Source organism: Pyrus communis, chromosome 17 (genome assembly GCF_041283825.1).
Source record: "Pyrus communis isolate YQ-2024b chromosome 17, ASM4128382v1, whole genome shotgun sequence".
Classification (NCBI taxonomy): domain Eukaryota; kingdom Viridiplantae; phylum Streptophyta; class Magnoliopsida; order Rosales; family Rosaceae; genus Pyrus; species Pyrus communis.
In genome coordinates this window covers 21,702,367-21,715,513 of record NC_142581.1, presented here as the reverse complement: position 1 = coordinate 21,715,513, position 13,147 = coordinate 21,702,367, and the positions used below count along the sequence as shown (strand labels likewise).

At 36.2% G+C, this 13,147-nt stretch overlaps 2 protein-coding genes across 5 annotated transcripts; both read left to right on the top strand.

Annotated features, from left to right (window-relative positions):
- The first annotated feature begins 2,234 nt into the window (after window positions 1–2,234).
- On the top strand, window positions 2,235–5,327 carry LOC137708387 (pentatricopeptide repeat-containing protein At4g38010). 2 transcript variants are annotated; one of them, XM_068447444.2, is made up of 2 exons: window positions 2,235–2,505; window positions 3,208–5,327. In XM_068447444.2, the coding sequence occupies exon 2, from the start codon at window positions 3,319–3,321 to the stop codon at window positions 5,104–5,106; it is 1,788 nt and encodes a 595-aa protein (XP_068303545.2). In that variant the 5' UTR covers window positions 2,235–2,505; window positions 3,208–3,318; the 3' UTR covers window positions 5,107–5,327. The 2 variants fall into 2 exon arrangements, with proteins under 2 accessions (XP_068303545.2, XP_068303546.2); XM_068447445.2 differs by having other exon boundaries at window positions 3,201–5,327.
- An 881-nt stretch (window positions 5,328–6,208) lies between these two features.
- Window positions 6,209–9,945, top strand: PSF1 (partner of SLD five 1). Of its 3 annotated transcripts, none has more exons than XM_068448637.2 (7): window positions 6,209–6,568; window positions 7,275–7,410; window positions 7,511–7,578; window positions 8,322–8,432; window positions 8,552–8,714; window positions 9,538–9,687; window positions 9,779–9,945. In XM_068448637.2, exons 2-7 carry the CDS (start codon window positions 7,336–7,338, stop codon window positions 9,803–9,805), a joined length of 594 nt encoding a protein of 197 aa, XP_068304738.2. In that variant the 5' UTR covers window positions 6,209–6,568; window positions 7,275–7,335; the 3' UTR covers window positions 9,806–9,945. The 3 variants fall into 3 exon arrangements, with proteins under 3 accessions (XP_068304738.2, XP_088544860.1, XP_088544861.1); XM_088688734.1 differs by having other exon boundaries at window positions 6,225–6,568; window positions 8,558–8,714; XM_088688735.1 differs by lacking the exon at window positions 6,209–6,568 and having other exon boundaries at window positions 7,539–7,578.
- The last annotated feature ends 3,202 nt before the right edge of the window (window positions 9,946–13,147 follow it).

The window sequence follows — 13,147 nt, the reverse complement described above, 5'->3', positions numbered from 1 at the left end:
AGCAGAAAAACCACTTAAATAGACCTAAATACCCTTATAATTAAAACCAAATAAACATAAGAGACAACACCCTATTATATCAGAATTAAGGAAAAATGGGAGGCACATTTCGTGAAGTCAAACCAACTATAAATTGGAAACAAAAAGAAGTCCATAGATGAAATTGAGAAACTCCATGTCACCAAGAAGAGAAGAAAAGAAAGACTTAAAAGAGGAGTATAAGAAACAACGCGAGCAAAAATGTCAAGACTCGTAGTAGTATAACCAACAAAAAATTATGATGCCAATGAAAATTCAGAGTTCAAAGCTGAGATGGAACAGAAGAGTAGAGGGTTTGGACTTGGAGGAGTTTAAGTTGTTGGGGACAAAACCAAACCATAAGGTGGTGGTACATGATACAAGGATGTTCGGGGCTTCCATCTTTCCCTTTCAAAACATTGAGTTCCTAGCACCCCAAATTATTGCCCAACTCAACATCAAAAAGAGGTCGAAATTCCGAGATGATCTGTAAAACACGAACACAAATACGGCAATACGATACGACACGACACGGTGATACGAAAAATCTTTAAAAAGTAGGATACGATACGCGATAGATACGGCAATTAAATTTATATAATAATAAACAAAGATAAAAATATAATTTAGAACATATTTTGATAACACAAGATCATTCAAATTCAAGTTCATTTGATTTATTGTCACATCCCGGTCTGGGCCCCCACCACATCCCAAGCTCGACTCCACCGTAGCATGATATTGTCCGCTTTGGGCCCTGACCACGCCCTCATGGTTTTGTTTTTAGGAAGTTAGCACGCCTTGATTTTGGTCGGGGTGTGTCATTTATTGGAGAAGAAAAGTTGGAAATCTAATTCCCCTAGTATATATAAAAGAAGGATGACAATTGTATTCATAGTTTCAATTAGAGGTTGCTCTTCGTAATTCATATTCACTGATTTCAAATAAAGTTTTGTCTCTTATTAATTTTTTCTTTCTAATTTTTTTATTTGAAAGTGTAAAAGTATTCTAAAAGCATGATACTTGTATCCCAAATGTGGGATACATGTATCCGTCCAGTCAAAATGTATCCATTAACCATGATATGTATCCAACAAGTATCTAAGAGTATCCAGCAAGTATCATTTCTGAAAAAGTATCGGATACGGGATACGCAACCAAAGTAAAGTATCCGGGCATCATAGAGTTTCTCAAACAAAGATGTAGATGAGATCTATTCAATTGTTTTGCTTTTTAATGTGTAAATGGGTTTTGGATTTTGAGGGTATTTAGGTCTATTCATGTGAATTTTCTGTTATATTTGAAAGATTTTATAAAAAGTGACATTTATAAAAGTGAGTGTTAAATTTTGACTATTATTGATAAATTCTCGAAAATAAAGAAGTATTTATTCTAATGGAAATTAAATCAATCAAAGTATCAAATTTCATTTCTTAATTTACAAGCCTAGAACGAAGATCATGATAAAAATTTCACATAACTACAATTTTTGAATATTCTTGTGTGATAATTAATTGATTTTTCTTCGGAAATTTTGTTAGAACTATAACTTATGGATATTTTTTTAAATAGTATTCGGCAGGTAATTATTTTTTATGAAACTGCGATTGCATGTTCTTATGCATTCTGCATATGATCTCTTAAGTAGAGGGTTACCCAAATTAGGCATTTAATTTAGGGAAATTGAGCATAATATGCACTACCGGTGAATCAATTTTAGTATGGATCTGTAAAAGGCAAAGAAAAAGAGGGAGACGGAGGAAGGTCTTTGTGGCAAGTCACTCCAGATAAGTGCATTGGAAGATGAGGATATTTTAGATCGATTTTATAGTGATTGGCTTCTTATGTGAGAAGAATCATATAGATGACGATTCAAATCTTAAGTTTAAGAAAATTGATGTTGCTGCTTTTGAATGGGTTCATTTAGATATGTTTTTAAAATGATTGAAAACGCTTTTAAAGAAAATGTTTTTAGATTCCAAAAACACTTTAAGTACTTTTTGCAAGAAGCACCAATTATGTGCTTCTTTCAGGAAGCACTTTAAGTGCTTTTCTAGAAATATTTTCACCAAAAACGCTTTCAGTTATTTTAAAAGCACATCCAAACGAGCTATATCATAATGATGCTTAATTAGGTTTTGGTTTTGGGTGTAATTAAGTTTTAATTTTAAGGGTAGTTGGGTCTATTCAAATGAATTTTTGGGTATATTTGAATTGCTATATAAACACTGATATCACGTTGAAAAATCTCTCCGCTTTGCTGCTGTCTCTGTTCTTTTCTCTTAAACTCTGCAAAACCGGTAAATCCCTACCCGTTTGCCATTGCAATCTCTCTCTCTCTCTCTCTCTCTCTCATTGAAACTGGGCCGCACGAGTTGCGGACCTCTCATGACAGCCATTGAAGCCGGTGATTTCTGCGACGATGACCTCCCTCCATCACTTCCGTTGAGTTGAATTTCCTAGTCTTTCGTTACCTTCAGGAATCAGGTATGCTTCACTTTGCAAACGCTCAATCGACTTTTCGAATTTATTTCCCTAATTTTCTGTTCCCGTTTTTAATTGTATTGTCATTCTAGGGTTTCTGGGAATTTGGGTGTGCTGTACAGATTATAAGGGTGTATTTATCAATTTCTGTTACATGTTTGCTATTATAACTTAATTAGGGTTGAATCGTTGCAATATTGAAATGCATACATATGTTAACATGTTGACAAACTCGAAACATCCAATTATCACCATACTAGATTGTTTTGGTTTGAAGTTGGAAGTCATTGGATATGTAATACATATGTAGTTTTGTTATTAGAGCTTGCTACAACTATTCTACTAGTCGCTCTTTTGCTAAATGTTGTTATTTCTTTTTCACATTGCATACGATAAATATGATCAATTTTTTCAGGTTAGCATCTTGAAACAGATTTGTTTGCTTTTGGTTTTGACTAGTGTAAGTGTTTATGGGGAAGATGAATTGTGTTTCATCGCTAGTGCGCCCCATGAACGTTGTTCAGAATGCTTAGAATGATTTTCAAGGCTTCTTAGGATTACAGTTTTGTTACATACTACATTCTTTTTTCATCTTCCTCTTTTGGCCTTTTCCGTTGCTGACCATTAGCAAACGTTTCTTTTTTATTTATTTATGTTCAAATGAGAAGAAATGTATTCTAATTCTTGTCCGTCTCAAGTTTTCAGGCTGCTCAGGAAGGAATGTGCCTTGGACTACAACATAGAGATATGTACCTTGGACTAAGAAAGCTGCATACCCATAGCTACTCCAAAACTTAAAACCAATGCCGGAATTTCATGTGTGCTCATTTTGTCCGACCACTCCTCAGAAAACTTGAGCCTGTTACCTCTGCCCCATTTCACTTCTGTCCCAAGAATTATCATTACCTCTCCTTTAACTACTTTTTAAACTCCTGCTCTTCTCTTTCAAACCTCAAATGTATCCACGCTCTAATCTTCCAACATGGATCCAACCAAAGCCTCCTCCTCTCAACAAAGCTGGTTACTTTGGCATCTTCATTGGCCCCTACTATGGACTATGCACAAAAACTCTTTGATGCCACACCTGAAAGGGATGTATTTCTTTGGAACACCTTGATTAGGGGTTATGCTGATCAGGGTCCTTGCCATGAAGCCATAGTTTTGTACAGAAACATGCATCGCAGTGGGTTGTCACCTGATAACTACACTTTCCCTTTTGTGGTTCGGTCCTGTGCGGTGCAGTTGGCTTTGAGGGAAGGGAAAGAAGTGCATTGTAATGTAATTAAATATGGGTTTCATTCGGATGTGTTTGTTCAGAGCGCTTTGGTCAGTATGTATGCACAGAGTGGAGAAACTTTGGACTCCGAGATTCTTTTCAGCGAAATGGTTGTGAAGAACATAGTTTCTTGGACTGCGATGATAGCAGGGTATGTGCAAAATGGGTTTTATAAAGAAGGGTTGAGTGTTTTGCGAGACATGGTGGCTTCAGATACCCAACCAAATGTTGTAACGCTGGTCAGCGTCCTCCCTGCTTGTGCTAGTTTGGAATTTTTGGACTTAGGAAAATTGATTCATGGTTTTGGAATTAAAGTTGGTGTTGACAAAGATGTAGCACTCATGAATGCTTTGATTGCATGTTATGGCAAGTGTGGGAATCTTGACACTGCAAGATATTTGTTCGATGGGATGGCAGTAAGAAACTTGGTCTCATGGAATGCAATGATCGCCGCCTATGAACAGAATAATTCAGGGACAGAGGCAATAGAGCTCTTTCGCAGGATGCAAACTGAAAATGTCGAGTATGACTATATCACACTAGTCAGTGTTATTTCTGCCTGCACTAGCTTGGGTGCACTTAACACTGGGAGATGGTTGCATGAGCTCATTCGAATGAAAGGCTTTGGAACCAATGCTTCAATCACAAATGCACTCATTGACATGTATGCAAAGTGTGGCAACATAAACCTGGCCAAGGATGTATTTCAGGGGTTGCCTCATAAAAGCGTTGTGTCCTGGACATCTATAATAGGGGCTTGTGCTTCTCATGGTCACGGTGATGATGCTCTCAGGCTTTTCTCTATGATGAAAGAACAGTGTATCAAACCAAATAGTTTCACTTTCACTGCTGTTTTGACTGCTTGTAGGCATGTGGGTCTGGTAGAAGAAGGGAGAAAGCACTTTGAGAGCATGATCAAAGACTACTCAATTTGCCCTGGTTTAGAGCACTATGCTTGTATGGTTGATCTTCTGGGTCGAGCCGGCTGTTTGCTAGAGGCTTATAAGTTTATTGAGAGGATGCCGGTTGATCCAGATGTGGGTGTTTGGGGAGCTTTACTTAGTGCTTGCAGGATACATGGCAATGTTGAGCTCGCCGAGCTTGTGACAGCACATCTGTCCCATTTAGATACTCAAATAGTTACATCCTACGTTCTTATGTCAAACATATACGCCGAAGCCTGTAGGTGGGAAGATGAAGCTAGGTTGAGAAACTTGATGCGGGAAAAGGAGTTGATGAAGTTACCTGGGCAAAGTTCTGTTGAGGTGAATCAACGATTTTGTACATTTCTATCAGGTTCAAGATCCCGAGCCTCTTGTCTGAATTAAGTAGATGGTTTTTGTCCCTAAATGATACCCTTCTAGCACTGAAATTATGCTTCTTGATTGTTTGGTTGGGTTAAACATACAATGTAAAAGTTACTCGTTACCCAGCAGTGACGTAAGCTAGCGGCACTACACCAAGTGCTGCCAATCGTCACCTGGTTATGATTGATTCATTGTGTGACTTGGTTCAGATGTATGTTTGATTCATTGTGTGACTTAGTTCAGATGTATGTGTAGGTCCAATCCAGATGATTTTGCATCTGGCTTGCTATAATTTAAAGTGATCGCTTTAGAACCGATTCGAGGTCAGTGCACTCTAAAACTATTTAAAGCTCGTGGGGGTAACCTTAACCATAAATAACATACTTGAAACGAAGTTTATAAACTATATTAATCAACTTGAATAAATATTCGATGGACCTCACACATTATGTGTGTGTAAATATAATAATTTAAGATCACCGAGATCAAATCGCCATGGAATTTTTAGGTGAAGGTTAAAACTAAATTATCATGCGAGTGCTTTAATTAGTGCGACACTAGGGTTGTAAATCGGCTCAAACGGTTCAAGTTCGACTCGTTTTTGATTCGTTCAAGCTCGAATTTCTTAAGTTAAACGTTTTTAGCTCTTTTTATATTATATCAACGGTGTGTATTAATTTCATTTTATGAGATTCATTTGAAAATGAAGTCGGACAAAACATAACCTCGAGTTTGTTTAAAGAACAAATTGGGCAAGTTAATGAAAAGCTCATGTTTAGTTTACAAACGAGCTTGAGCTCGAATAAATTATTCAAGTCAAGCATAAGCTCGGGGTTACAATTTGTTTTCGAGCTTGAGCACACGTAATATTATCTGAGCCGACTTTGAGCATCTTGTTATTCAGCTCAACTCGGCTCATTTACACCCTCATGTGACACCCCGCCATGGACTTTATGTGATTGAAGTATGATTAATAATGTGATGAACTTCAGTTACCAAACACTTGAAGTTTCCAAAATTTAAAAAAAAAATTGCTTTTTTAATAAGCACCACAACGCCATACCGCCCCTTAACATTGTTCGCTGTCGACTCTTAACTACAGTTTTTTATTTTTATTTTTGTTAAACGATAGATTTATTAAATTAAATGTTTAATTAGAGAGTTGATCGAGTTCGATAGGATGTAAGGACAACAATCAAGTAGTGCAGCTTTTTAGCGGTAACTGAAAATTTTCAAAGCAAAATCCCGCGAAAACTCCAGCAACCCAAAACAGATAAAGATTTCAAAAAACATTGTTTTCGGAAACTCATTTCCAGAAACAGAGTCGCCGTCCCGTCGTCTTCCTCAGCCTCCCTCAGTCGGCATCTTCCGAATTCAGAGATACCTTCTCCCAGACTCGCGCTCTCGTCTCTCCTATTGCTTGCTATCTAGGTGCAAAACTGTAAATCTTGATTGTCCATTGTTGGGATAGCCATTCCACCAGGTACTCTTCTTCTCTCTTGCTCTTGGTAGCGGGCACTTTTTTTTATTATTCTTTATTCAACTCATAAGTTAGGGTTGGTTGTGATTTGGGGATTTTGATGAAATTAGGGCCGTGATTTCGGATTTTTTTGTTGAAATTAGGGCTGTGATTTGAGAATTTTTTTTTTTTTTTTTTTTTTTAAAGTAAGGGCTGTCATATGTGAAGGTTTCGTTGGTACGGGTTGCGATTGTTGCAATTATGTTTTATTGGTAATTTGGTGGGTTCAATTTTCGTTCTTTTTGTTACCCAGTGTTGAACTGGGAACATGATGAAGGCTTCTCAATTTTATTTAGTTTTATAATTGAATTGATAAATGGAGTTTAATAGGTGTGGTTGCTTACCAGATTATTAACTCCATTAACACCAATTTGGCATAGTTACTGATAATTAATTGTTAATTTTAGATGTTGCATATTAATGAAAATGCATTTGTACCGTCAGATCTTGTTTAGATTTGTGTTATTTAGTTCGATTGTATCCATCTTTCTATTATGTTTTATAATTTGGGAAATTCTGAAAGAAAAAAAAGGAAGAATCATTCAAAGTTTCTTTAGATTTGTATGAATCTCTGCCTTTTGAGGGTTTTTGGCCGTGGTTAATATTGGGTACTTTAGGGTCTCAATTTTATGTGCTTAAGCTGTTTGATCTAATGTTTTGTTGAATGTAGGTTTATAAGGAACATTTATTTGGATCCTGGGGTAGGGTTGGCCTTTTTTGGAGTTTCGAAGATGTATGGGACAAATGCCATCCAACTGGTCAAAGAAATTGCAAATGGTGAAAAGGGGCAGCTCACGGCTTTCAGTGTAAGAGAGAACCATCTTGTTTCTCATTTTGACATGCCATAAATCTGTCTGTTTTTTCTATGTATTCTCTTATTTGATATATGTTACTATCATCTTGTAGAGTAATCTGTTCAAGGATGTAATTGCAGAATGTAGTCAACATTATGAAGATCTTCAAAAGTCGTTAAGGTAACATGATATTGCAGTTTTTGATTGTGTGTTTCGTTTTCTTTTTTCCCATTCAAATTTGTTGTTTCTATTCCATAGCAGCAAATTACATGCTTCATCTCACCTGGATGATGAAGCTGTACAACTGCTGAAATTCTTCTAATGTAAAATAAAATTGATGTGCTCTTATGAAATTAGGGGAATGGATCCAAATCAATCCCAAGAATCTGCTTGAAATCTGTCTCAGTGATCTAAGAAGTTTCTCATTCTTGAGTTGAAATATAAATTGCTCAGGCTTCATGTTTTTTTCGTCATAACTTTTGACTTTTCAAAATAAGATAGGTACTACTACAAAATAAATAAAAGTGCATGAGAGTTGCAGATACACTTGACCGTATGTATCTGTGCTTATAGTGCCTCAGTGCTTGTTTTACTGCCTTAAGTCTTAAATTAGAGATCATGATACCAGGGTTTTCCTTCCTTGCAATTCATTTGATCATTTCACTGTTTTTTGGTTAGTGTATATACCTTTCGAGCCATACTTTTACGTTTTTCGGTTTGGACATAGGCAGTCCCAAGATTCAGTGTTGGATTAATAATCATCATGTGACGGGCATTTTTATTTTGGGAACTACCAGCTAACACGTATTGACCAAGTCTAAAACCGTGCATCTTGTTTTGCTTTATGTCTAAACTTCCATAAACCCTGCTTTATCTTTTTGCTTGTATTCTTAGTCAACTTATATGACCTGATGTTGCAACAGGAAAATGCAGGAAGCAGGAATAGATTTCCAGACTCAAAATGAGGACCACTATGGTTTCCTCATCCACCACCTTTCTTTACTTCGCAATAAACGCTGCTTAATGACTTACATGTAATTTTTTGTTTCCTTGTTTTGCTATCATATAATTATATGTTTCTTTTTAATCGGTACGCCTTATGTAAATGATCTTTAATCAGCTTTTGTTGTACATGATTCTCATAACCATTCAGGCACAGCCGAGCAGAAATGTTACGGAATCTCATATGGAAGGTGGGCTATGAAATTCCAGAAGAAATTGAAGAGAAGCTTAATCACACAGAGAAAGAGTACTTTAAGAAACATTCAGAGGCTTTAAGATCATACATGTCGAGAGTGGAACTCCATTTGGATTTGGTAATCTCTCTCTACACTTGCAGTTATACTTCATAGTATAATAAACTGATAAGTTTGGAAGTCTCTCTTTGACACTTGAATATTCATGTGAATTAATTTTGAAACTTGAGCAAGATGACTGTTGGTTGTTAATGACTGGAAAGTTGTATACTTTCAATTGACTTGCACATTGGAGTCGCTTTTAATGAAATTTTTTGGAGAAACTTGCTTGACTGTTGCTTATTAATGAGAAGCTCTTTGCTCTATAAACTTAAGACAAGTATCTTGCTTCTTAAATAGGTAGGTTTCGAACCTTTGGCTTTCATTCTGTAACGTTGGAATTATTCTGATGATAATGCTAATAGCTTCATTGAATAGCACTGGTAAACCCTTTCTTCTGATCACGTAAGCAGAACTTAGACGTAACAAATTCTCGAATTTTTAAAATTCAGTGACATTTCTTTTATCTTTTCCGTTCACAATGGGAAACCCTGGAGAAAAATGTAAAGAAATTTTTTGAGAGTAACCAAACATGATAGGAGAAAGCCAAAATTTTGAAATCGGTCCTAGTATCTGGAGTTATGAATCATAGTATTATCTGCAGTTGGAGAAGCAAAACCCTTGTTGTAAAGTACGATGAAACAATGGACATTGTCATCTTGGCTGCCGAGTTGCATATGAGTGGATTTTTAATTGTAAGGTTCATATATCGAGTATTGGTGTGGGGTGAGCAATACATTGGGTAGATGCCCTATGGGTGTGCTAACAGAGGAAAACATCCTCACCCATGTTTCGCTACATCTTGTGAGGAAAGATCCTCATTCTGATTTCTTGTGTTTGCCAGGATATGGTGCCCCCGAAGGACCCCTACATCAAGGTGAGAGTCCTTGACGACATGGGCGAAGTACAATTACCTAGCTTCAACACGGCCAATTTTGCTCAGCACTCGATGCATTTTCTCAAACGAACTGATGCTGAGAAGTACATCTCACTGGTATGTTTAATTAACCGGACAGCTTGAAACTCGATCCAATTTGGTTTGGTAAATTCTAGCTAGCTTTCTAACTTGTATCCTCCACTAACAGGGGAAGATGGAGGAGCTCACAGGCTGATTTTACTGGCACGACCTGCCAAACCATTCTTTCTCGGACTCTATAGTCTATATATTGTATGACGTTTGGTTTGTGGCTACATTGATAATTTTATTCCTAGTTTTTCTCAATAATGTCGCTTTGTTAGCGATTTCAATTTTTATTTTCCGGATCGATACTTTAATCTCAATTAAAAAATCAGTATGAGGATTCTGGGCGCAGAATTGAATATGTTATGTAGAACTAAATGCACAAAGATTAAATAAAAAAAAAAAAAAAAAAAAAAGTAAAAGTGTATATACCAAAACGAATAAAATCCTTTATTTATTACTATCGTTGTAAATTATACATCAAAGATTAAGAACAGTGAAAAAAAAGGCAAAAGAGCATCAAACGACTGCATTCTCATAACCTAGTCAAGTGAAATTTATCCTTCGTTAGTTTACTCAACTCAACAAGTTTGCTTGCGCATGTTTAACTGTGATTCCCCATCATGTACAGCAACAAAGTATGTATGAGCGAGTCCCAAATCTACAGATTGAAATTGAGTTAAAAACTATTTTCGGTACAAGAGGTCTCGGTATAGCGGCTTTCGCTCTAACAAGGCGGTAGCCCTCTCCGTTCGAAGTTGGGTGCCTACTCAACTCAGGGCGGTTTTTTCTTTTTTTTTTTCTTTTGGCCGTCTCCACACTTTTTTGATCTTTATGTGTACTAGTAGCTGGGGGTATAGATATGGATTGTTGTGTACTAGTAACTGGGATTTAATTTAAAGTGTGGCAGCTTAGCGCTTACAGGGTTTTGCCCTCACCCGTCGAGAAAAAGCGAGCACTTGTACAGCTACGGCGGCTTTCACACGTCCCCGATAGGTAGCCTTCTCTACACCTCACCCTCTCGTATATCTCTATGTCTTATTTAATGACTAGGGTTTTTAAATAGGCAGACGTAGAACTCGCTTATACACACTTGGTGAAACGATACATGATAGGAAATCTGAAGGGTCATGCAAGATCGCTAACTGAGTGAGCAAACTAACAGAGGTTACGTAAACTTGACTAAATCCGAAAACTGCATGCGTTTGTACGACCAGCCTACTACAAAACCTTCAAGTTTCGAAACGTGGTGATATCCTATGATTTCTAGTTTTGTTGTTTACCGAAATGTTTTAAAAAAATAGAAAGTGCAAAACCTGTGTTAAGAAAAAACAAGAAGCCAAGAAAAAGTAGAAAGAGAAACCGAGCAAACATGAAGCCAAGAGAACAAGAAAGAGAAAGAAACTTGCCATCAGCCGTCGTTGGCCATTGTCATGACCGACAGAGGGCTGGGCCGGGACTGGAAGGTGTCGATTCTTCTTTTATCCTGTGTGGAAGGACATGGAGAAGCGGCGGCCAAGAACCTCTTGACCCACCTGCTCTGTTGGAATGGCGACGATGGTATGAACAGCTTATTTGAGTTTGCTGAAGTTTTCTTGATTGCAGCACTCCGGTGATACCGGCAGCGGAATGCTTCGGGGTGGGTAGACGGCGAACAAAGGCAAGTTCTGCTAACCAGAGTGCTCGACATTGTTTAGAGTACTTTGATGGTAGGATGGAGAGAACACTATGCGTCCTTATATAGGTTCAGTGTGCCTCCTAATCCGTAGTCGGTTTAATAAAAACGTGGGATGTTAATCCTGATAGAATATGGTTTTCCCAATTTCACTAGGATTAGGAAGGGTGCATTGGTAATTTCCAAGACACTGAAATAAAACCTAATTTCTCATACTCCTGTTATAATATAACAGGAAAAGTTAGACAGATAACCTTTACTAGGGACATGAGAGAAGTGGGTGCAAGATATCACACTGTTTAGTTTCATAAATATGACACAAAAGATTGCAAGAAAAGAGAGCTTTGACTTCTTTTCTTTTCTGTGTATTGTAATCACACATGAAGTGCTCTTTATATAGAGCCACGTCTGTGACAAACCAAAAAGTGAAATAATTGCTCTTTTTGAAAACTTCACATAATAATAATTACACTATTGTGACTTTTCTGAAAACATCACATAATAACAATTACATTACTGTGACCTTTTTGAAATCATCACATAATAACAATCACATTACTGTAGACATTCATTCTTACAAACACGTTACAATTGTAAGTTCTAAAAAGTTTATTTTCTAAGATTTCGGTTTTGGCCTTTCTACCAAGCATAACAAGTGTTCATAGATATTTCTGATAATACCGAACAAGTGTTCATCGATATTTCTGATAATGCCGATGTCGAGTCAGTTTATAGTATTTACTCAAGTGAAGATCAAGAAATTTCACTTAATTCTTCAGAAGACGAATCTTCTTCAGAAGCTGACACTATAAATCTTCTAAATGACATAACCCAATTTACTATATAATGAACAACTGTATTCATCAATTTACAAGATACTCGGACTTTATGATAGATAGGTGCAGTAAATGTAAATATTTCCCAGATAAAAGAAACAAAGTAAAATGTTTAAAGTGTACTGACATAAGACGTATAAAATGTTCTGATTATGAAGAGGAACAATCTCAAGAAAGAATTTTAGGAAAAGAAAAACATTCTTCCAGTCTATCATAGAAACATTTAGAACTCGATTTAAGAGAAGAAAAACTTAAAAATAGGAATATAGTACTTCAGATTCAGGAATTAGAATATCTAATAAAAAATGATAGGGTGAGACGTACTTCCATTCTTTAGTTTTTACGGAATAAGTTAAAGAATTAGTACCTCTGTTCTTCAAGGTCGTCCTCAAATTGTTCTTCTTATTTCTAGGGTGAGACGTACTTCCATTCTTTAGTTTTTGCAAAATAAGCTAAAGAACTAGTACCTCTATTCTTCAAGGCCATCCTCATATTATCCTCATATTACTCTTCAAGGTCATCCTCATATTATTCTTCTCTACATATCTGCCCTTTTTGCTTTTAGGACAGAAATTCCTCTACTTCCAAAAATTTCTAAATTCTTGTTTAAATCTAATTTTGTTCTAATACTACTATTTACTTGTAACTTTCCAATAAATCCTACACAAAGTAATAAGTTATCTTTATTAATTCTTTTCCTTTAGTATTATTTTGAAAAATTTGTCTAAACATATTATTATTATTTTCTTTAACATAACTAGAGTTAGTTCTTACTAATTATCTGAATGTTCTTGAAAAACTCATCCTAAATATTTGCTTTTGATTTCTTTTTTAATTGTCGAAAATCTTTTTCTTAAAATATTGTATTTCTCTTCCTTAAATTTCACCTCTTTTAAAATTGTTCTAGGATTAGGATCACTGTCTATTCTATATATTAGTTCTGCTATTTCGCTACATGTTTTGTCTATGATGTGTTTGTAAT

Bases quoted from the DNA above. Each gene is read 5' to 3' on its own strand.
- PSF1 (XM_068448637.2), top strand. From the start codon at position 7,336: ATGTATGGGACAAATGCCATCCAACTGGTCAAAGAAATTGCAAATGGT. The intron at 8,433-8,551 runs GTAATTTTTTGT...ATAACCATTCAG, and splicing joins CGCTGCTTAATGACTTACAT to GCACAGCCGAGCAGAAATGT. The intron at 9,688-9,778 runs GTATGTTTAATT...CTCCACTAACAG, and splicing joins CTGAGAAGTACATCTCACTG to GGGAAGATGGAGGAGCTCAC.
- LOC137708387 (XM_068447444.2), top strand. From the start codon at position 3,319: ATGTGTGCTCATTTTGTCCGACCACTCCTCAGAAAACTTGAGCCTGTT.